Raw genomic sequence first — 25,054 nt, forward strand, 5'->3', positions numbered from 1 at the left:
AATCTTGAAATCGATAGGGAGCTAATGGAGTTGTTGAAGGACAGGAGTGTTGGTCTATGGGAGACTGACTCTTGTTCAGTCTCTTGCTCGGTAACTCTCTCTTTTTCTCTTCCTCTCTGCCTCCGACAATGTCTTCCTCGGTTTCTTCGTTGCCTCTGCCATCATGTAGCAGAAGGGTGTAGTTGTTGTGTGAGGTGGTACCATAAAGCATTACTTAGTCATCACGGGAGGTGTCATGCCCTGTCCACCAAGTTACATAGTGCAATACCATGGTGTGCTGTGGCAGTGGCACAGACGCCATTATCCATTTTACAAGTCAGTTTACCACCAAAATGATTTTGAAGCTGTTATTTTAAGGTAAAATTGTTACGTAATGTTGCTTTAAGAAACCAGGTGTCTTACCTCTGAATGAACTGAGATTTGTAGAAAAAAAACATTGATTTGAATGACAAGGACACACACCACGTCATTAATGCAAAGCATCAGAGGGTGTAAGTGAGAATCACGCTTCTTTTCCCGCTCTAATTTGTTTTTAAAGCAAAAAATGTATTAACTTACCCAAACCAACGGTTTCTGAGACGGATATTTGTCTAGTTTAACTGACCAATCCGTTTAACTATGGAAGTAAAGATGTTTTGACAGGCAAACATCTACCTAGTGTTATTGTTTTGTTTGTTTTAAATATGTTTTACATTGTTTAGACTTGATTCAGTTGCAAGTGCAGTCTATTCACTTACACACACACACACACACACTCGCACACACACAAACACACACACACTCGCACACACACAAACGCACACACACAAACACACACACACACAATGTAAACTGTGGAACAGAACGCAGCTCATCATTCACTCAATAGTCAGGGCACTTCTGACAGTCGTGCGTGAAATCAGAACAAGAAATAGAGCGCGAATTATTTATTTTTTTAAATCGCATTAGGAGATTTTTTCGCATCGCAATTCGGTGTCTTACCCAGTGTGTACGCAACCACCAGGTGGCTACGCCATATATTTTCCTCCCGTCCACTATCATGCTCTGCAATGCTGCGCTCAGACACAGGTCAGCTGATCCATGATATGACGTTAAACGTCGTTGTCATATGACCTAGTCGCGCGTTTACTCCTGTATTGATTGTTTGCAGGCAGCTGCGAAGCAACATTACATTTTAAGAAGAGGTTAACACTGAAGTTTTGTTCTTGGTTGGGCAAGGACACCCTTTTTGTGACCAGTCGTCCGCCTTTGGGTCTTCAGCAGGTTTAATGTAATCAGACACTAACAATGGGGACCAAGATCTTGTTAGCATTTCTCCTGTTCGTCGTGGAAGGTAAGTTAAGAGAGTATTATACAGGCTAGGGTTAATTAAGATGGTGCAGCGGTGCTGTCGATACTTGTACGCTAGTGTATGTAACTATTGCTTGATCAGAAGATGAATAATTCTAGAGGTTAGACTAGTAATGTACATTGTGTCTGTGTTACAAATACACGTATCAGTGCAATACTGTGATCGTGTGTTTTGAGGAAGAATTGACCTTGTGATATCTTTGCGCAACCATTGTCTTAAGCGAAATGAGGACATGAGGACATCTTTTTGTTCTCGGGGTCTCCTGTTTAGTAATTTCATAGTTATTGCATGTTATTATTACTTTCTCCGGCAGGGTTCAACTCTCACTTTTAGAGGTTGGAACCCTGTCTGCAATCAGTGGCCCGGAATCGAAAGGAAGTATCTGTGGTGTGTGTGACTGACCTCAAATGTGTGATTAACTGATGAAAAGCTCGTGTTCTTGCTCTGCAGAAATGAAAGCCACACCCCTTCTCACTCTACCAGACTTTGGACAGGCATATCACGTGAAAGGTCTCTCCGCTGTCTGTTTGTCTATGCTTTATATATAGACTACCACTTATGCCAACTCTCCGCCTAAACAACTAGCTCTGCTTCTATAAACATTTGCTTACATGATCATTTATAGCCTGCAATACTGTTATCTGCATTTTATGTCAAGGTGTGTAATGTTGCTGAGTTCACCGTTGATCTTTTATTTATCACTCATTTACCTCCTCAGGTAGCATACCTAAATCTGTATCTTTGAATATTGGGCAAGACCTTGAGATTGATGTGTCTGTTTGGGTCATAACTTTGTGTTTGTGAATGCGTGTGTTTGTAGGTGTCATCTCTCTTCCTTATGCGGAGATTAAGGAGCCTTTTGAGGCCTGGTTTGATTTAAAGGGGAGTAGAAGCCGGATTGATTATTATCATGGTAAGCAAACGCATTTTCTCTCTCTGAATTCCAAATAGAGAAGCACTCTTGAGTAGAGATTGCGACACAGTTGCCTGCACTGCGCTCAAACCTGTACCCTAGAACCCAAGGAGGCTAAAACCTGTGACAGTAGAGAGTGAGGGTTACTCTCTGCACAGCTACTCATTCGCCATGGTTACACTTCCTGGCACCATAATTCCAGAGAATTTTTTGGAACCATCTGTTAGGGTAATGGAGGGACAGCCCTGCAATCCCTCATTTGGTCCCTAGGGCATGACTCCACACAATTGCCTTTAAAAAGCCCCAAATCCTGAACTGTGTTCCTGTTAATGCCTGAGTTCGATTGCCACATGTATATGATTTCTACAAAGTTTGAGAGTTAAGTGATAAGAGAAGTGGAATTGAGTCGCTGCCCGCTTGGGTGGATTCAGCCGTTTCTGTAAGCTCATACAAACACGTGGTCACTTTCACACGCTAACTGTCATGTTCACCCCTTCCTGTTTACCTTAAGGCCAAGTCTCTACCTACCAGCTCAGCTCCCAGAAGCCTGCTGGAGTTGCCTATAAGGTGACCCCTGTTACCACAGAGACGGAAATGAATGTGATGAAGTGTTTCCAGGTCAATGGGACTACGGAGGACCCAGTCTTGCCCCAAGGGGCACTGCCAGACACAACAGCCTTCAAGGTGTGTATCTGTGTGGACTTCAGGTGTGTGTGTGTGTGGAATTTTGAACCCCCTGCCCTGAGTCTTGATTAAGAGAATTTTGATTATGTTTAATGTGTGTGTGTGTGTGTTTGTGTGTGTTTGTGTGTGTGTGTGTGTGTGTGTGTGTGTGTGTGTGTAGTTTGTGCGGATGGAGTATTTTGCTGGCGCCCTGTGTGAGGTGTGGCAGAACGTCACCCAAATCGGCTCTAAACAAAACACCTACAGCCTGTGGATCACCCGCCCCGAGGGGGGGGCCTCTCCACCAACACCGGTTCACTATGAGATGATGGGCTACAATACCCTGCTGGGGTCCCATTACGACAAGTACCTGTTGGACTACACCGAATTCAACTCAAACACCCAGGATAAAGACTTTTCTCTACCTGACGGTATACACACACACACACACACACACACACACACACACACACACACACACACACACACACAAACAAATACACAATTACATTCTCTCTCTGTCTCTCTAATGCTTACATGAAGACACTACATTAAAGTAACAGAGGTGTCAATTTAGACCGTTTTACAGTGTAGGCTTGACTCTGACAGCCTTCAAAATGGGTTCTTGCATAATATCGCGAAGCCTGCTTATAGTTATTGAACAGTGAACACAAATGATTGAACACTCCAGTTTCTTGGCCTCTTAAACATACATGAAGGCACTTTCTGTAGAGCTCCCCACTGAACACACGCACGCACACACACGCACGCACACACACACACGCACACACACACACACACACACACACACACACACACACACACACACACACACACACACATTGACTGAGTACATATAAAAAAAAAATGTACAAATCATTCTAACCACCAAACACCCCATTTTTTTCACCATTTATTTGTTTTGGGTGAGGATTTTTAGTAATACTACTAGCTGCTTTTTTTTAGTAATACTACTAGCTGCTTTTGGTTGCAGTAAATGCGTGCTTCTCTAGGAGTTTCATGAGCTCCAGTCTCCTGACTTTTTTTTTTTTTTCTCTTCTTGCCATCCGTTTGATCTCTCTAGGCATGACCTGTGGTTCGTTCCCTGGTCCCGGAGTAGAGCATCGCCTACTGATCAATCCCATTCGAGATCTGCTCCACACATCCCCAGTGGGCCACGCCCACCACCTGTTCAGGCATTTTAAGGATCGATTTGCTCGTCAGTACAAAGACGAGAAGGAGCACGAGGAACGAGAGCACACGTTCGTCCACAACGTGCGGTGAGATGGAGCAACTACAGAAGTTCCTTTTCTCTTCTCTTCCTTTTTTTCTCTTCCTCTTTAGTTTTCTCTCTCTGCCTTAGATGATCTTCAGTTTCATTACGTTTGTTTTTTTGTGTTAGTGTTTGGAACAGATTTGATTTAATCAGAATAAATTGATGCATTTTGTTGACGGTGAATATACTTAACTTAAAGGGAAGCCAATGGAAAGCCCACCCTCACACGTTGGTAGTTGGTCATTGTGATGTACAGTACCAGTCAAAAGTTTGGACTGTTTTTTATTTACTTTTATTATTTTCTACATTGTAGATTAATACTGAAGACATTTAAACTAATGAAAGAACACATATGGAATGATGTACTAAACAAAAAAAGTGTTATCTACCATGTAGAAAATAATTAAAAGTAAAGAAAAAAACTTCTCAAAAAATGAGAAGGTTTGTCTAAACTTTTGACTGGTACTGTATGAATCAGGAGCAGGCATGTGGAGTAGGCACTCTGCACAATGTGCTTCTTTTAATGCCAATTCACACCAAAGATTTGCCAGAACGCCGCAGGGACGAGTTGCATTGGTGTGAATTGTTTCAAGTCATTAGTCTCTCTCATAAGTTCATTAACTTAGTTTGAAGAACACCAGTGCCTGGACAACATTAGTCAAAACATTGTACGCTAACAAAGTCACAAAAACAAATGTAATTTGACTGACTGTTGGTTAGGCAGCTAGTTGGTTATCTTTGCTGGCTAACTAACACAGCTAGTTAGTTTATATCTGGCTACAAGTGGTGAAACAAAGGCTTAGTTATGGAAACGCTGGTGTTGTTGCAAGATTTTGAACGCTACAAGCAACAAGTTGCTGATTTCAAGTAATTGCAGCCCATCTTACCACGAATTTTTGGTCTGAACTGGCTTTTAAATAACACATACCTCTCACTTTCAAAGAAAATGTAATCTGTTGAGAGGCCTCTAGATGGCAGGCCAGCCTGCCGCTTCACCTTTGTGGGCAAATGATCTGATGTGATGTTCCTTTCTGCCTTTGTCCCTCTCTCTCCCCTTTAGATATGTGCACTCCAAGAACAGGCAGGGTTTGTCATACACCCTTGCTGTGAATCACCTGGCTGACCGCTCCTTTGTTGAGTTGGCTGTCCTTAGAGGCAGGTGTCACCGGACACCCAACAGGGGTCTGCCTTTCCCCCTCGAGCTGCTCAGCGTCACCCCGCCGGAATCACTCGACTGGAGACTCTATGGTACCTAGCAATGTGTATACTTCAGAGGTTGTGTTTCGAGTTTGACTGTTCTATGTGTTTTTTTGTTGTTTTTACTTTGTTTGTTACCAGTTGCTGCAGTGTGTGTGTGTGTGTGTGTGTGTGTGTGTGTGTGTGTGTCTGTCTATGCGGACTTGGTTGGAGTGTGCATTTGGCGTGTGTGTGAGCTCATGCAGCCTCTCTTTTTAACTTTTGGGGAATAAGTGATCTTAATTGGGTAATAACAGAACATGTCTACATCCGTGTGTAGGTGCTGTAACCCCAGTGAAGGATCAAGCCATCTGTGGCTCGTGTTGGAGTTTTGCAACAGCAGGTGCTCTAGAGGGGGCCCTCTTCCTAAAGGTAACTGATTTGATGTCAGTGAAACAACCCTTTGAGTCGGTGTTACTGCGCAGGTACTCTTTATGCCTGCACAGTTTCATCCTGCACCTAAACCTTGAGTTGCATGTGCAGCACACTCGAGGTACATTTGAACAAGTGCCGGTTCATGGTGTAGTTGGCATTGGCAACCGCTTAGGGTGCCAGTACATGGAGGCTGCACATAGACTGATATACACACGCACACACGCACACACACACATACACACGCACACACACACACGCACACACACACACACACATACACACACTCTCATACAAACACACACATACACACTCTCATACAAACACACACACACACACACACACACACAAAGAGAATTTGCATACATGTAACATGTTTTGACTGTGTTAATCAATGCTAACAACAGGTAACGGTAACAAATGTTTGGTCAATCCTGCACACAAAGACTGACACTCAGAGCTAAGCCAAGGTGTATGTCAAAGATGAAGGCGCTTTTATGAGCAATTTTTCGTAAAAAGGTGGGACAATGCTGAGAAACGAAAAATATAACTGCAAGCAGCGACAAGGGGGGTCAAGCAGACCAGCCAGGGAAACGTGATGTCAAGGGCATAGCTGTAAGCCAATTTCATGTCCGGTGACCAAAGATTGGCCGATATATGAGCTCACTTCCTGTTTGGTAGCCTCATTGCCGAATTCGATAGGCTGTAAACGATGAATGGCTTTGTGAGGCTTTGTCTGAAGATCATCTGTGCCAATTTTTGGGAACATTTGTTGAATGTTTTTTTTTTATTACAGTGGCCCACCCCCACAAATGCAACTGCATTTTACCACATTTTTTTTTTTATAACTTCTGGAAAATGACCATCAAACACTGATGCAAGGGTTTCATAAGTTTCATTTTTTTTTTAATATAATTTATTTGAAGCAGGATTACTTGAAAAAATTATATTTCCACTGTGGGTTCTCCCTCCTCTCCTCCCTCCCTCCTCCTTCTCTTTGTCTATCTCTCCTCCTCTCTGGTGTATCCCCTCCTGCAGACGGGGGCGTTACGGGTGTTGTCGGAACAGATGCTGGTGGACTGCACCTGGGGCTTCGGGAATAATGGCTGTGATGGTGGAGAAGAGTGGAGGGCATACGAGTGGGTCATGAAGCACGGCGGCATCAGCACTACGGAGGACTATGGGTCTTACACCGGCATGGTACGGAGTGTTGTCACACACTTAATATGAAGCTGATGATCGATAACAACCAGGAAATGATGGTTTATATAAGCAATGGTGCACAAAGGCATCAAACATATATAAAAATATTCAGCACGATGTATAGACAGTTGCCGTAGTATATTCTGATCTCTGATATCACTTGCCATGAGTGTACTGCTGCTTAAATAACGTTGTCGCCAGCAGTTACCATGATTTCATTGTGATTGCGACAACAGTTAAACATTACTGTTCATTGATGTCTGCAGTTGCTACGCAGAAAAGGCCTCTTGCATCTCTTCACCCGGTATATCACCCAGTCATTAGTTCCTGACATTTTACTGAGGCTAAATTATACCTCTGCAGAACGAAATACGTTTGGTATTTTGAAAGTGATTGGGGAAATTCCATCAACCCTGTCATATTTTTAGGAATTTGTGTGACTAAGCTCCACTGAGTTTGTGTGTGTGTGTGTGTGTGTGTGTGTGTGTGTGTGTGTGTGTGTGTGTGTGTGTGTGTGTGTGTGTGTGTGTGTGTGTGTGTGTGTGTGTGTGTGTGTGTGTGTGTGTGTGTGTGTGTGTGTGTGTGTGTGTGTGTGTACAGAATGGTTTATGCCACTACAACACCTCAAAGTTGACCGCGCATGTGAAAAGCTACACTAATGTAACCAGTGGTGATGCACAAGCCCTGAAGATGGCGCTGTTCAAAAACGGACCTGCAGCAGTCAGCATTGACGCCGCACACAAGTCCTTCACCTTCTACAGTCACGGAGTCTATTATGAACCTGCTTGCAGTGAGTCACTTACTCGGTCTCACACACACACACACACACACACACACACACACACAGATACTCATTTATACAGACAGATGGACCCAGATTGTTCACATTCTAGACATGGCACTAGAACTATGGATTGTGACCCAGTCTACAGTGATTTCTCACTGACTGCCATGGACGCTCTGAATCAGCATTTAGTTAATCTACCACTAACATACTTTCTAAATCTCTGTTTTTCTGCAGAAAACGGGACCGATGACTTGGACCACGCTGTGCTTGCGGTGGGTTATGGGGTACTGGATAACCAGTCCTACTGGCTCGTGAAGAACAGCTGGTCTAGTTACTGGGGCAACAGTGGCTTCATCCTCATGTCCACGAAAGAAAACAACTGTGGAGTAGCAACTGATGCTACATATGTCACTCTGTCCTAAAGACATTACATATGTCACTCTGTCCAAAAGACACTCTGTCCTAAAGACACTCTGCTCTGTCACATTACATATGTCACTCTGTCCTAAAGATATTACATATGTCACTCTGTCCTAAAGATATTACATATGTCACTCTGTCCAAAAGACAGTCCAGATTTACCACTACTGCTTGGAGACACACAAACAGCTTGCCATCCTGTCTTACTTTCAAATGAAATGAGAGATTCTAGAGCTCAACTGATACTTTTTATTAAAGAAATCAAATCTTTATATAAAACTCTTTGGTCGGATGATGTCCTTATTGTGCACTGTCACTCTTACTCTCACAAACACATGCGCTCCAATTTATTTCCATTATAAACAAGTACAGGCAGATAGTGTTAAAGTGTTTGGCATATTTATTGGTTTCATGTCGTACATATCAAAGCCCTTGTGTGTCATTGTACGCCAGTCCCCATGCAATAAACTCCATCACTGTTCCCCTCAAAAGCCCCTTTAGGTGTTGGGCTGTCACTGCCCTATCATCCCCTTCCAGTCTTGCATCAGCCTCGGAACATGTCTTCAGACCTACCCTAACCCCTTTACATCCAAACAAATGACATACATCATCTCCCACCCTAACCTTTACATCCAAACAAATGACATACATCATATCCTACCCTAACCCCTTTACATCCAAACAAATGACATACATCATCTCCCACCCTAACCTTTACATCCAAACAAATTACATACATTATACATCAAAAAACGTGTTTACTTTACTTTGTGCTCATGAAAATGTACTCAGGAAGTCGAGTCAGAACAGAAGCTGCGAGAGCCACACTGGTAGAACGACGCGGGGGAGTTGAAGAAAAGTTGACGTTGTGAAACCCAGAGGACAGTAGCAAATTCTTTAAACAGTCAAACAAGACAGGGAATTTTCAGACTTGAAAATAATAAGCAGTGTGATTTATGGTTGTGAGCATTGGCCAACTGTTTTGAACTGCACGGTGGGTTTGTACACTGTGTGTTAAGTAAGTAAACGGAAGCCTCTGTGACACGCTACACCATAAAGATAAAGCCATAAAGATTTCTTTCCATGAAGAAAACATTCCAGACAGGGTACGAAACCAGTCCTGAGCATCAGCTCCTTGCATTTTGTCTGGCAACTTCTGATCACATTAATTTATCCCCAATCACTTGCATAATATTGTTTCACTGTGTCCAGTTCCCTGGGTGTGTATCATTAGCCTGCTAGGCTATAGATAAAATTCAAACAAGGCCTCTTTGCTGTGTCCTTAAAGGCCCTGTTCCCTATCAGGCATTCTGCAGAACACATCGGCTGTTGAATATTACAGAAGGCAGGAAAATGTAAACAGTCTCTTTGTGGAAAGTGTGTTTGGGCAGTCTGGTTTTCCACCACGGATGATCTTTGGCCAGTCCCCATTGCGGATATAAGACCGGTGCCTGTTGTGATCAATATGTTAACAGTCCCAAAATGTAGAGTAGTGCAGTTATTATGAAAAGTCCCACACATTGTTTCATTTTTCTTCCCATGACTTCACAGAGATAGGACCACCCCTCAAGCTGGGAACATACACCCATCTGAGGGGGGGGGGGGGGGGGGGAACTTCTCAGGTCCAACACATTTATTTTTTTGTGCACTCACAGAATGGACATCTAGAGCAGCGGTTCTCAAACTGGGGTCCGCGACGCCTTGCCGAAGTTTTTTTTTAATATTTTTTATTTAATTTTTTATTTATGTATTGCAATACAGTATACAAAACATGTAGACTAATGTTACACGGTGTACCGATACTAGACCAGTTTTGAAAGGTATAAGTATAGTTACTTCATTAAAATAGCACGCAATCAGAGCGCACTCACTGTTCCGCTCCCTGTCAGGCTGCCTGCACGCATTGACTGCAAGGGCGGGGCTGCCCAACTCTCACACATGCAACAGACAGCTTTCACTCACAGCGAGTGATTTCAGGGGAGACGTGGCTTCATGTGCAGGAGCTCTGGCCGACCGTCCTCGGCTTGTTTTAAAAAAATAAGTGAGTTCTGGAAGTACTTCGGATACGAAGCAGACTGTGAAGGAAAGCCCATCGACACACAGAGACCCGTCTGTAAAACATGCTTCAAAGCCACTCAGGCAAAGGGAGGTAACACGTCAAATATGGCTAAGGACCTCTCAGACAGACACCCCGAACTTTTCAGAGTTCAAAGAACGACAGGTTAGCAAATTTGTAATTAAAAACATGAACACCCCCAAGGTCACCCATATACAGCCTAACACGAGTAGCCTTAGCCTAGTTTAGCGACAAGCGATTTTCCCCATCACAGAATTTTGACTATGCGTAGTACAATGATCATGTTGCAGTGTGGTTAACGTAACTAAACCGCACTTTTCACGCTAGTAATGTTAACTGCCATAATCTGCAAGTGATGCATTTAATCTTCCATCAGTACGGGTCGTGTTTATCGTTGCAGAAGGCCCTTTTTTAAAGATAGGTTAGCCCTATTGCATGTAGCTATTCTCGTTTAAGACGTTGATCTAGCTTCCAATTTGGCTGCAAGAACGTAGCCCAGTTCATTGTCAAAATTAACCTCTAGAAAGAAAACGCTATACGTGTATAATCAATGGAGTGATGTCACCATGTTGTTTTCATTAGTATCTTGTTGGAGGGTAATACTAATATAAATGCCATTTGTTAAGTGTTCGTGACAACGCTAATACAGACAAGCGCTCATCACATCAGCCATAAAACAACTGCAGATTTCTGGTTTCCAAAGGTTGCCATCGTTCAGTGACAACAAGACCGGGTAAATAAACTGCACTGGACAAACTATGTGCTGAGAGACAGGAACACCCTTCTCATTGATGACACACACACACACACACAACACCACCACTGAAAAGAGTTTATCATATTTTTTGTACAGAGATTTGTACGGAGTGTCAGTCTGGGATACCAGTTTTTGATAACATTAGGTGGATATTTCATGTTTGTTAATGTCTTTGTTAAAAATAAATCTTCAGAATCACCTCCGTTGGAAAACCCTACAATCTGAGTTGTATTGGAAAACCCTACAATCTGCTTTGATAAAAAAAATGTAATCCATCAATATTTGGTTCAATATTTGGTCCAACATTATTTAGCTTCTCAGCACATTTTCCAAAAATTAATTTACAAATCTATCCTACATACTGTCAAGTAATGCCAAATGTAATACAATGGTTATCTAAAACTCTTGTAATATTAGTACTGTATGATTTTAGAGTAAAAGAGTCCAAAAGCATAAAACATTACAAATAGCTATAAGCCTATATGGTTTAATTTGGGATGCGATTATGAGGGGGTCCTCGGAAAATGTTCTACCCTTTGAGGGGTCCCTGGCCCCAAAAAGTTTGAGAACCCCTGATCTAGAGGCCTGTGAGGAGCAGTTTGTTGTATTTGACAAAGGTGTGTTGGTTTTGTATCGCAGGTGCCTCTGTACCACATCCATCTTCTCAGATTGCCAGTCACCAGCTCTTTCAATATACTGGTAGCCACATCTTCTTTTGTCTAAAAGTATTTTGTTTTGTAAACTCATTAAGTCATGAGCTTAACATTGATTGAACTCATGTTCTACTGAAACACCACCACACCAATTTCGCCTGTAATGGAAACCTACCATAACGGCACTGTGATCACATATTTTGCTGGAATTCCTGGAATGCTGATCAGGTTCATCATGTTCAAGGATGTGTACCACGTGTTGATTGACCAGAAGGAACGCCGAAGGAACGGCTCCTGATTGGCTGAGAGGGGTATGGTCTCTCCTTAAATAAGGTTACTTAGTTTCGTTTAGTTTAGATATAGAGATTTCCGTATGCCTTCTGATGACTGATGACTGACTTGCCAGTGATTTTAACATTAGAGAGACAGCGTGACCAGCACTTTGCACATGTTTGCCCAGCACACTAAAGATGTTTGGAACAAGGACTATGTTTATTGTGTACTTATTTAGGGTAAGATACCACATAACAAACATGTGGGCGAAGTGTTGACAAGCTGAGGTTCCGGCTTATTTTAATATTCCTCTCGCGTCAGCGGGCGCACATTGCCCTACTCCGCAGCTTTGTTTTCTATTGGAAATGCGTGAAGAGTTAAGTGACGCAACGTGAGAAAATACTACAAATCATTCAACGATCCCTTGCCACGGCTTTTTTGCGTAAGCCTAGGTCCATGCTCTAGAAGGTAATGCGATCTAAGTTACAATGGTACTTTTAGGTGACTTTAAATTTGATGCAATCCTTTCCCTTTGAACAATGTTAACCTATATGAATAATGATAGTTTTTAATAACTTGTCATTTTGAAATGTCTGCTTATATATTTTCCTTTGTACTTGCGGGACTGGGTGATCGTAGCCATTGCTGTTCAGTGAGAAAATAACTTTTTAATAAATTTTGAAAGTTGTCATGTCTGCAAGAATGTTGCTTTAATATAATTTATATGCCGTGCTTTTCCTTTGTAAGAATGCGGATTCTAAATTGAATGGGATTCCCCGTGTTTTAGAGAACGGACTCCGGATAGGGAGAATTTACTGTTATTCAAAAAAAGAAAAATGTACATGCTGCCTCGCAAACCGGTCCCAAATTATATCGATTTCAGTTTGACTTGTATGCTACGTGAGACCGTTCCATATGATGTATTCTAACTTCTACCAATCTGAAACGTATGCATTTGTAGGAGTTGGTACTATAAGAAATAAGACAATTAAGAGGGAAATGTAATAAACTGTCTTTATTGGTTTGACAGGTTGTCATCTGTGACTTGAGGTTGTCACTCTGAGGATTGAGGTTGTCGAACAGCGTTGCAAACGCCATCTTTACGTCAACTGGATCCAAAGAGGAAATCATGGTGAAGTTGGTGATTATAGTTCTGATGATCCTGCTGACCGTGTCTGGGGTCTCTCCTGCCTGTGGTGGAGCTGAATATCTTAAAGGGCAGGAATGCTGCCCTATGTGTCGTCCTGGTAAGTAGCAGTAGTAACTGTGTCATAGTACATGACATGCTCCTTCGTTAGAGCTTCCTTCATGTTGGATCAAGGAGATAAACCCATGTTTGATTGATGTATTGACTACTTATTTACTCATTAAAGGTTATTATGTGGGGGAACACTGCACTGAGTTCATCAATACGGGATGTCTTCTATGCCCGTCATCTACCTACACTGATGCACCCAGTGGGCCGGGGTCCTGTACATCCTGCACAGTTTGTGATTCGAGTAAGTCAAATATTGCAGCAGTTTTGTTTTGCCTTCCTTATTAGTTTATTTTTTGTGCATTCTTTGTATATTATTTATGTCAATTCTTTGGGCTGTTGATTGGAATCAATGTATATCCTAATATAGGTGCAGGTTTGAGAGTGAAGAGGGCGTGCAGCTCCACTTCAGACACACTCTGTGAGCCTCTGGAAGGTCACTACTGTACTGACCCGATCAAAGATGGCTGCCGAGGAGCTGTGGAACACACAAAGTGCTCACCAGGGCAGTACGTCAACCAGACAGGTTAGACAATCCTCTGTAATTACCCTATAGAGACAGAATGACAAAGTTAGAAGAGGAGGTGGATACACACACACACACACACACACACACACACACACACACACACACACACACACACACACTCACTGATGCAGGAACACAAGAAAGGCAACACGATGCAATAATATGTTAGCCACTGAAAGAGTTGTGAATCTGAATCATTATTTCTCAATCCGTATTCTTCACTATTTCCTATCATGATTCTTCACTATATTAATGTGTGTATTCTAATTACAAGTTCAAACAGAAAAGTTTCTGGTCAAGTCTGTGTCCTCCATGTCAAACTTTGCAAACTAGCTCACAGGGGTAGTTGTGTAGATGACCCTGTTTATTTAGTGTGCAATTTTATACTTGTATATGTAAATGTAGTACAAAGGACTTTTATTGAGTGAATTTTAGGTACTATGACTTTTATTTTGTTCAAATATGACCTGTGACCTGAGGAAAAGAGGATGTTTACAGGTAAATACGTTTCCCGCTGGAAAGCGCTGTGACAAACTGTAGCCCACGTTAATTTTCTATGAACAGGAGTGGTCTTTGGATTGGACATTTCAAGGTTTGCTGCTTTACTGAGAGAGAGATGACAAGCTCTTACGGTGTGCGAGTTAATGCGTCGTACACATGTTGTTTTGCACTTTAGTGTGACCTGTTTCAGTGTAATAAACACAACGGTCATCAGTCACATCAGTCGTTGGGCCATCATTCAGTAGAGGTAGCTACAAGTGGAATTAATTTTCGTAACGTTCCCGACGCCTGCAAGGTCAGAGTGAGACTGTTATGTTGTTATTTTCTGTCTTCTCTGTGAGCAGACATTATGGCAGTTTCTATATCAGAGTAGTCGTCTCATACATATTCATGTAGGGTTGGGACTATTGATTAACACCCCCTTCTGTCCACCTGGTAGGATACTTGAACTCAGTCTGTTTCAACCCGTGTCTGATTAGAGACGTGGGTGAATCTTCATGTGAAACATTCTTCTCTCCCTTGATGCACATCATTGTAAAGAATAAAAGCTTGTTCTCTGACGGAGTCTCCATTCATCTGTGGTATTAAAAATGACAATCACCATTAACATGTGTCCATAGTGGATGATGTGTGTTTTCCTTTATTTCTGTTTGTCCATACAGGTACAGCATCCACAGATACTGTGTGTGGTGACTGTGTAGGCGACACATACTCAGATGGATCATTCCCATCATGCAGACCACACACACAGTATGTTCATTCACCTGGAATGTTTAGCAAAGATTATACACTAAGTTATTTACTCGTGTATCTAAAATGTAACTTTTTATGTGATCTCTGTAGGTGTATTGGACTTGTTGTCCTAAGAGAAGGATCATCTTCTTATGACACTGATTGTGGTCAAAGACAAAACACTTTTGCCATTGTAGCTGGTATCATAGCTGGCTTTGCAGTCCTAGCTGCTATGGTTGCTGGTGCTGTGGTTTTTAGATGGAGGAAAAGAAAAGTACGACAAGGTAAGAATGTTCATGTTTCTTATTAAATTATAGTTTTTATTAAGGCATACTGTTATCATGATTGCCATTGTCGAGAATATTGATAAAGACACAAGCATATGATTCTCTCAACTTTTTTTTGTTTACAAACATACTCGCATCTTTTTAATATTTGTGGTAATTGTTTGTGTTATTTTGTATGAATTGATTCTTACTGGTGTATTGTAATGATCAGTCCAGAAAATTTACTTCATGATAATGCATATTAAATGCAAACTAACATTTCTGTTTTGCTGTCTGTTTCAATTCTTCAAATGTGTTTAGCGGACACAGATTTGGAAAGCGACACACAAGAGAGTTCAGGCCATACTATAACAGAGGTACGGTTATTCACTAAAGCTTATGTCCTTTTCTGTCCTATATGTGTCAGGTTTTATTGCCTTTCTGATCATAATGTTTGTATTTCTGTAGGAACAAAGTGTAATGCTTTCAGCAGAGACTGTGGATCCAAACGCACGACAAGGAGACAGAGGTATGTGCAATTAAATCTCTTTACTGTTTCGGATTTGGTACACGTATCGGCAGTCCATACACAAGTATACAAATCCAAGCAAAGAAAGACGGCGGCAGAGTTCGTAGTCAGATCGGTCCAGGGTCGATAAACAGGAAGGCAGTCAATGATGGGGCACGATATCCAGACAGGGAAAAGGCCGAGACGTAATCCGTTGGGCATGCGGTAGAGGTCGGTACACGGGTAGGCAGTCCAAGATGAGGCAGGGTATCCGAAAGGAGAAAGGCAGAGGCGTAATCGGTAAAACAAGCAGAGGTCGGCAACAGGAGATCTATCAAACACGGGAAATCGCTGGAACGCTAGAAACATGGAGAGACTAAGACGAACTGGCAATGAGAGACAGGGAAACACAAACTATATACACCAGGTGATGAGAGACAGGTAAAAACAATCAAGGCGTGGCAGACAATCAACAAGGCGGAGCACACACAAGGGTAGGGCATGACATGTCTGAAACGAGAGGAGAGATGAGTAAACAAACACAACACAGAACATAAATAATGACAACACAGTATACATCTAAACTATCGAACAGGACGAGACGTGACACAAAGCCAACTATGTGGCAGTAATTGTGTGATCAGACTGGTCTGAATGTCTTTTATGGCCATATATTAATATTAGTAATGGTGATGGCGAGCTACCTTTTTACCACTCCGTTTCTGACTGAATTAGATTTTAACCATATTTCTGTCTTGTAGGAGAATAGTGTGTTACCGAAAGCATGAGATTCTGGCGGTTCCTGTGGTTCCTATGAGTGATATACTGCAAAGAACATCCTGAGGAACAGCCAGAATCTCATACTTTTAGTAACACACTATTTTCCAATAAGACAGAAAATAAGGTTAGAATAAAATTGCAACATAGAAACAACATTGCCATTCTAATTGTGTTTGTGTTAGTCTTGAGGAATTTAATCTTAGACAATAAAGGCATTAAATGTGTTTTCTTTAAGAACATGGCAACAATAATCCTCTTAACCCATATGCTAAAACTGTTTTTGAATCTTGCCATTGCAGTCACCACCTTTATTTTCTTTTATTTAATAGTCCGAGCCAACATGAGATTAATGTTTTGAAAAAGGCCTGCAAGATTACGGAATGACCACAAAGACCACAAATTCTGGCTGTCTTACATGGAGTATAAATTAATAGTTGATGGATAAGTTCAAAGAGTAATACATGATATCATCCAGTTTGTTTCCTTCCAGATGCTTATGGAAAAGACTGAACCCGACAGGACTGCCAATGACCTGTTCTCCTTCTGGACCAACTGACCATAGTGCCACCTCTCTATTACTGCTGTGCTACACCACCTCACTACTGCAGAGACTGCTGCCTTGAGATGCCAGAGTGGGGACCTGCATACCATGATAAGTACACCACTTGCTGGATGAGGATGTTATAACTCGATCATGTCTCATCAAAACACATATTGTTTGTGATATTTTACCATCTGACTTTCCTCATGAAGAGGATTATGCTCCCAACATTTGATTTGACCAAACAGATCTACAGACGACTCCATCTCCCTAACAATGCACACCGCCCTCTCCCACCTGGACAAAGGGAATACATATGTTAGGATGCTGTTCATTGACTACAGCTCAGCATTCAATACCATCATCCCCTCCAGACTCGTCTCCAAGCTCGTGGACCTGGGACTAAACACCTCCCTATCTAGGTGGATCTACGACTTCCTGACGGGGAGGCCACAGGTTGTGAGAATCAGTTACCGCACCTCAGCCACAGTGATCACCAACACAAGCACCCCCAGGGCTGTGTGCTCAGCCCCCCTCCTGTTCTACTAGTTCACACATGACTGTGCGGCAACTTCAAGGCACCAAGAGTATAACACATGTGAACTTTAGAAGAGTATAACACTTGCGAACATAAGCAAAAGACTGAGCAGGAAAAACATATCATCATTCATAACATTGGCATCCACAGGTTATTTTTCATACTTGACTTGCTCAAAATCCACACAATCTGTCTACCAAAATGTCATGCTAGAATGGTCATTATTTTTGTAAGCCTTTATTTATGAAAAAAAAACAAATGCAAAAGTCAGGTTAATTTATGAACTTGATGCACAGCCTATTTAAGCACACATTCATTCTCTTCCGATGGAGTGGTGAGCCACAGGTAGTGGAACAGTGTTTTACAGAAAGAATGAAGTGTCTCTGATTGGTCAGTCTTTTTGAGAAGTGTCAATTTGTATGTGCCTTTTTGAAAATATTGTATGTATTTGTGTATATAATGTACATATGTTTAAAATAAATTAATTTGTTGTATGTCGTCTCATGTCCTGTGTGTGGATGGTCTGTCCTAAAACGAAGTGCATACTGATTCTTAGTATTGTAATAAAACTAAACTGACTCTTAGTATTGGAATAAAACTAAACTGACTCTTAGTATTGTAATAAAACTAAACTGCAACTGGAATAAGTTCCCCTCATAACCCTCGTACCAGATGCTGGTCAAGAAGTCACTGTCATTGTAAGTTGCCAAACACTTTTCTGTAGTGCCTACATTTATTAGTAAGTCCTCCACAGCTGTAGTAGATCCACAGCTGTTTTCAGTTCTACATTATACAGCCCTTATCGTTCTTGGGTTGGTTCACATTTCGATCACAACTTCACTCTAGTGCATGTGCCACCTGAGATGAAGAGAAACTTTCAGTCCTGAAGCCACATTGCCAAGGTCAGGCAGGGACCTCACTGACGAAGGGAACTTTGGATGTTCATTGTGTCAATAGTTTATCTAGCACAGAAGTATTTGTTTACTTTGACACTTTCTCCTATCTAATCATGTGTCTGATAACATGTCAGAGATACTAACTGCGGCTCCCGTTCTTAGCTGTGTTATAGTATTTCTAGCTTGCCTGTGCGGATACAATTGAATTAAGTGCTTGAATATCCTTAGTCTGTTTAACAGCATTGATATGTTTAATTTGTTCATTTTATTGAAATGAATCAGTCTGGTTTATCAAACATCCTGGCTTGATATCTATGAAATTCCTATATAGGTTAGCGCGTAACTGTTTTCACTTTTCAGACGTTATCTCTGTTTCAACTTTCAAATTTTACACACAGTTTGGCAAATGTTAGGTTACCGACATGTAAGCTACTTTCCAAACAGAGCGTGCAGAAACCAGCTCTTCTGTTGACTGCAATTTTCTGCAAGTTGGAAGGAAAACTTCCAGGTTTCAGGTCTCTGTTGTTATCTCATTGTAGTTTCCCACCCAGCAGTAGAGGTAGTAGTAGCAGTGGTGGTGAAGGTATTTGGCGAGATAGTGTGAGTAATGTTAAAGAGAGGGTACATGCAGGAATGGTATATATTTTGTTTTAGATGATTTCTCTAAATTGCAAATAAGGTCATTTGTAGGAAAATGATGGTCATTTAAATGATCAGTCAATGTCTTACAAATGTCTTTCTAAGAGATAATGTCATGTAATTTAAAATAGCTACCTGAGCATCATGTTATTTCCGGTAACAAAAGTACATCTGTTTGATGGATGTGTTTCTATGTGTGTACTTTAGCGCCACATAGTGGATGGAGAGGATGACATAAGCATCCTATTGTATTTGTAGGTGTTGTGATTATTCAGTGCCTTGGGTAGTTATACGTAGGTAGCCCAGATTAATTAAACCCAAAATTGGATTTGGCTCCATTAAGAGCATTCGGCATCTAAACAGCATTTGACATCAGGCAAAGATGCCATCAGTGTCATTGTCAAGAGGTACAAATTACAAATTCTGATACTTCAAGCTCTAAGGGCTTATACTAAAACATTGTAATGCTTTATGAGTTCAGTCATTACAATCTATGAGTAGTTATATAGACTCATGCCAATCATTATGATGCACCATCATTATGATACTTTATAACCCCTTTATGAATGTGTTTATAATGCTTTGTGGATACTGGGTTTGAGTAAAGTGTTTCCAACGTTTTTCCACCAGAGGTTTCTAAAGTGGATTTAGGTTACAGTAAGAGGATAAGAGACAGAGGGTCGGGGTCAGGGTATTGTAGTGGGTATGATGAATGGGGCTACGGCTAGCGGAGGGTGACTAATCTGTGTGGGAGAGACAGGTCTCATTTGGACTGGACTCTCAGATCTACTGACTCACGGTCTGAGGGGCCTTCTGAAGAGACTGTACAGAGCATTACTGTCCATGTGTGTGTGTGTTGTGGGGGTCTGGTGAGAGAGAGAGAGTGTGTTTATTCAGAGAGTTTACCCTAGCAGGGTAAACAGGTACCCCTCTAATTTCTGCTTCTGGTACATGATCCTGCGCTCGGTTCTGGTGTGACATGCAACAGTGGAGGTCATTCTTCCAGTGTCCCCACGTGCTTGTGCTAAAGCTGTGTGGAGCGTGTCAACAATGGCTGACATACATATCTCAATCTCAGATTTTACAGTCTTTGATCACAACCCAGAGTGGGGCGCTGAACCCACTGACCAAGTCTCCCGCCAGACAACCTAACTCAAGCTTAGAGTTACCTGACTGAACTGAATTCCTTTTTTGGCATTATTGGAAGCGGGTGAAAGAAACCAAAATGGCTGCTTTGTCAGGGTTGTGCTACTTCATCATTAGTCATACTTTTTTATGCATTCTGAGGGAATGGAATGGCAAAACAACTGTAAAAGCCCTCTGGTGGAATTGATACTGTTATGGCCCTGCTCTCGTGCTGATTCCAAAACATTATATGGCTATAGAGTATTGATGGAGATCATTTCCAAGCACTGTTAATGATTTAAGAAAATATGCAAGTGCCTTGTATTAATATATACCTTGTATGAATCATGTGCTTATGTAAGCAGGAACATGGCTTTTCTGTGTTTCTGCTTGTGTGTGTAACTTCAGCAAAACAAAGGAGATTGTGGTTGACTTCAGGAAAAGCCACACTGAACACCCACCACTGAACATCGATGGTGCTGCTGTGGAGCGAGTGAGCAGCACCAAATTCCTGGGGGTGCACATCAGTGAGGACCTCTCCTGGGCCATCGACTCTGCATCACTGGCAAAGAAAGCCCAGCGGCGCCTCTACTTCCCCCGCAAGCTCAAGAGAGCGAAAGCTCCCATACCCATCCTGAACGTGATCTACCGGGGCACCATTGAAAGCATGCTGTCCAGCTGCATCACTGTGTGGGGCAGTAGCTGCACTGAACACAGCAGGAAAGCACTGCAACGCATAGTGAACACAGCTGGTAAGATCATTGGTGCCCCACTCCCTTCCTTGCAAGACACATACACCACCCGCCTCACCCGGAAAGCTACCTCGATTGCGAGTGACACCAGCCACCCCGCACACAGTCTGTTCAGCCTCCTACCCCCTGTGGAAGAAGGTATAGGAGCCTCCGTTGCCGCACCACCAGACTCAGAAATAGCTTCATAGCTGGTCAGGAAGCTAAATTCTCTCCCCTCACTCCCCCCAGCCATATCTGTCAGTCTAACATGAGGCTGAAATCCCCCCCCCCCCCTAAAATCACTCAGGACTGAAACAAAACTGTCTCTTGCACTTTTATCACTTACGTTTACCATAACCACTTACTGTTCTACTTGCACTACTAATATAACAAATACATCTTACAGGATGTTTTTTTGCTGCCAGTACCAAATTGCCTTTTTTGCACTACCATAACCTCACTTTAAAAAAAAACTTATGCTGCTGTATGTGTATCTGTATGTTTATATCTATATGTATATCTATATGTAGGAAATGTCTTGTCTTATCTGTTGTGCCTGTGCACTTTATGTTTCACCGTGGGAGAGTGGGAAACGTCCTATCGATTACTTTGTATGTCTTGACATGCAAAGTAATTGACAATAAAGCTACTTTGACTTTGACTTTGATTATTAGGTGCCACTTAGCATATGTACAAGAGCATGTTTAGACCAGAGGTGATCAGAAGGGAACTGTGCTTCTTCCGACCTTGTGCAAAACTGCCATCCTTGCAAGACAGGGAGCCTCGGACGTCAGAGATCCACCTCGTGGTTATCCCTGCTGAACGCTAAACTTCTGTCTATATAAACCTTGTGCAATGTGTTTAATATGGCTTCACTTTCATCCTTGTGCTGTGAGTGAGCCCGATTGCAATTGTTGTTGTCTAATAAATATACTTATATGCAACTCCGGAGTCCTGAGGTAACTAGAGTGAATTTTCACCTATCAAGTATTTATTCATTGCAGTTACACTGAGTAAAACATTTCTACATCACTGGGTTTGCATACCACATTTGGAGCATATATTAATATGGCACAGGCAGCTCATGCAGTTTGGAACAAAGATGAAACGACAGTTTTCATCAATACAGGAATGATGCATGTTGCACAATGTGTCCCTGGAAACTGAAAATTTGCATGAGGAAGCAGTAGGCGCTGTGCCACCCTTGATCGACTGTAAGTTATTGCCTTTGGATGCAGGTGGGCAGGGCAGGATGCAGCAGAACTCCTCTTATATGGTCTGGTTGCCTTTTAAGGACATCCTTGTGCAGGCAGCTTCCTTTGTTTTTTTTGGCAAATATCCCATCTGTAGACAAGGTGAACTTAACGCACAATTCCATCCTCAATCTGAATAATTAGTTAGTTTTATAATAGTTTTCTCATAGACAGTTGCCAGGGTATATTCTGATATATCGCTTGCATCGAGTGTACTGTCGTCAGCAGTTTCCATGATTCACCCGTGATTTCGACAGAACAGTTAAATATTAATATTGCTAAGCAGAAAAGTTCTCTTGCATTACTTCACCCTATATCACCCAGTCATTAGTTTCAGACATTAACTGATGTTAAATTATAACTCTGAAGAACAAAATACGTTTGGTATTTTGGAAATGATTGAGGAAATTCCATCAAACCTGTTATATTTTTAGGGATTTCTGTGACTAAGCTCCACTGAGTTTTAATCGTTTCGCTAGAGAGGTTTGTGGAATTGTCCTTTGTAAACAGATTTTTTTATAATGCAACCACCAGGTGGCGACGTGTAGCTTTCCCTCCAGTTCACCATCATGCTCTGCTGTTCTGCGCTCAGTTATTGTAAACAGAATTGCATGTTTGTGTCTTTAACTGTCTGTGTGTGTGTGTTTAGAGAATGGTTTATGCCACTACAACACCTCAAAGTTGACTGTGATCTTTATATAAAACTCTTTGGTCGGATGATGTCCTTATTGTACACTGTCACTCTTACTCTCACAAACACATGCGCTCCAATTTATTTCCATTATAAACAAGTACAGGCAGATAGTGTTGAAGTGTTTGGCGTATTTATTGGTTTCATATTGTACATATCAAAGCCCTGGTGTGTCCTTGCACGCCGGTCCCCATGCAATAAACCTCCAACACTGCTGCCCTCAAAAACCCCTTTAGGTGTTGGGCTGTCACTGCCCTATCATCCCCTTCCAGTCTTGCATCAGCCTCGGAACATGTCTTCAGACCTACCCTAACCCCTTTACAGCCAAACAAATGACATACATCATCTCCTACCCTAAAGAACCTTTACATCCAAACAAATGACATACATAATCTCCTACCCTAAAGAACCTTTACATCCAAACAAATTACATACATTATCTCCCATACCAACCCTGTATTAAATCTCCACTAACATCACTTCTCCACACAATGTGTGTTAAACCTAAACAGTTCAGGGTGGGGGTCCTCCCCTCGTAAAGTACCTCAGAGTAAGCAGTAAGGGCTAGGGCTCGTCTATTAAAAGATGTATCACTTACTCTGAGGAAACTTGTCCGGGCTAGTCACTAAACCACATACTTGAAATACCACCCAGATGGTCATGGCCTTCCCTAGCATTTTGAATCACACATCTAGATATGCAGGATTGCACAGCCCAGTGGTACAGCTATGAGTGATCTAGATATACAGGATTGCACAGCCCACTGCTACAGCTATGAGTGATCTAGATATACAGGATTGCACAGCCCAGTGCTACAGCTATGAGTGATCTAGATATACAGGATTGCACAGCCCACTGCTACAGCTATGAGTGATCTAGATATACAGGATTGCACAGCCCACTGCTACAGCTATGAGTGCAACCAGCTTGTGTGTGAGTGAAGCAAAGCCATGGCAGGACCTTAACTGACAGTAACACACCACTGAAGCCCATTACCTTTCCCCTGAACCCTTCACTAATTCTCCATCACCTTTGTATTCATTCGCTATTCACCCTCTGAAACCATTACCTTTATATTTATTCGCTATCCGCCATTTAAATATATATAAATTAGTGTTTTTCCCCTCATTGTCTTGTAAAATAATTAAAAATGACCATAGGCAACCAGCATGTTCTCCCTGCTTTCAAAGGTCACAGAGAATGTGAGCGGGCTAGTTATCTTTCGCTGCTCCATTTTCTGCTGGCCCAGACAGTGTAGGGTTAGCTGGATCGCTAACACAGAGCAGTATTAGCTGGATCGCTAACACAGAGCAGTATTTTTTGTATTTTTACTGAGCCTCTACAGAATTCCCTACTACAAACTCTATCACCCACTTCATCACGCTGTCATGCCTTGGTCATGCTCTCAATCAGTTTGGATTCAACCACAACCCCTTTTGTTTCCTGTCATTCACCCAGTAACCCCTGCTGTGACAACCCCAACCCCTCGCTGATGCTCGGGTGTGTTTGTGTGTGTCACTGATGTCTGTCAGGAGCCGGATGTTAAGTCCTGTAGCGGCTGTCCTTCCGATGTCCTGTGAGACTGGCTGGTTCCCACTGCGGGTCTACGGCGAAGAGAGAGAGCGAGAGAAACAAATGAATACATGAAACAACCACACAGATGAATACATGCAACTACCACACTATGCTTAGTGCAACACTACCACACTATGGTTAGTGCAACACCTCTACGAGGATTGTGACTGATAAGGCACTATGGTTAGTTTGGTACGGTAAAATGACTATGACATGCTGTCTGATGAGGCACTATGGTTAGTTTGGTACGGTAAAATGACTATGACATGCTGTCTGATAAGGCACTATGGTTAGTTTGGTACGGTAAAATGACTATGACATGCTGTCTGATAAGGCACTATGGTTAGTTTGGTACGGTAAAATGACTATGACATGCTGTCTGATAAGGCACTATGGTTAGTTTGGTAAGGTAAAATTACTATAACATGTTTGCGACTGTTAATGATTGTAGTAATGGGTGTGTCACTCACTCCTGGATGTCCTGGATATCATCTGGAAGCGGCTGATTGGCTG

At 42.0% G+C, this 25,054-nt stretch overlaps 2 protein-coding genes across 3 annotated transcripts in view; one reads left to right on the forward strand and one right to left on the reverse strand.

Moving 5' to 3' along the window:
• Positions 1–1,080: 1,080 nt before the first annotated feature.
• zgc:110239 (uncharacterized protein LOC550326 homolog) lies at positions 1,081–22,992 on the forward strand. 2 transcript variants are annotated; one of them, XM_031570983.2, is made up of 11 exons: positions 1,081–1,333; positions 1,802–1,861; positions 2,172–2,264; positions 2,776–2,948; positions 3,109–3,358; positions 4,012–4,207; positions 5,264–5,451; positions 5,720–5,811; positions 6,850–7,011; positions 7,615–7,804; positions 8,036–8,500. In XM_031570983.2, exons 1-11 carry the CDS (start codon positions 1,288–1,290, stop codon positions 8,221–8,223), a joined length of 1,638 nt encoding a protein of 545 aa, XP_031426843.1. In that variant the 5' UTR covers positions 1,081–1,287; the 3' UTR covers positions 8,224–8,500. The 2 variants fall into 2 exon arrangements, with proteins under 2 accessions (XP_031426843.1, XP_031426845.1); XM_031570985.2 differs by lacking the exons at positions 7,615–7,804; positions 8,036–8,500 and adding an exon at positions 22,927–22,992.
• A 329-nt stretch (positions 22,993–23,321) lies between these two features.
• LOC122132998 (solute carrier family 22 member 6-like) overlaps positions 23,322–25,054 on the reverse strand; it is a 1,885-nt gene continuing 152 nt past the window's right edge. Inside the window, exons 1-2 of the mRNA XM_042708152.1 lie at positions 25,012–25,054; positions 23,322–24,570 (exon numbers count right to left, since the gene is read on the reverse strand). The exon at positions 25,012–25,054 is cut by the window's right edge and continues 152 nt beyond it. Of these exons, the coding sequence (XP_042564086.1) occupies positions 24,495–24,570; positions 25,012–25,054 (119 nt within the window). The 3' untranslated portion in view covers positions 23,322–24,494. The remainder of the gene's footprint in view (positions 24,571–25,011) is intronic.

Source organism: Clupea harengus, chromosome 7 (assembly GCF_900700415.2).
Source record: "Clupea harengus chromosome 7, Ch_v2.0.2, whole genome shotgun sequence".
NCBI lineage: Eukaryota > Metazoa > Chordata > Actinopteri > Clupeiformes > Clupeidae > Clupea > Clupea harengus.

Coding starts and splice junctions, on each gene's coding strand:
- zgc:110239 (XM_031570983.2), top strand. CDS start 1,288: ATGGGGACCAAGATCTTGTTAGCATTTCTCCTGTTCGTCGTGGAAG. Junction 2,265..2,775: donor CCGGATTGATTATTATCATG/GTAAGCAAACGC, acceptor GTTTACCTTAAG/GCCAAGTCTCTACCTACCAG. Junction 5,452..5,719: donor ACTCGACTGGAGACTCTATG/GTACCTAGCAAT, acceptor ATCCGTGTGTAG/GTGCTGTAACCCCAGTGAAG.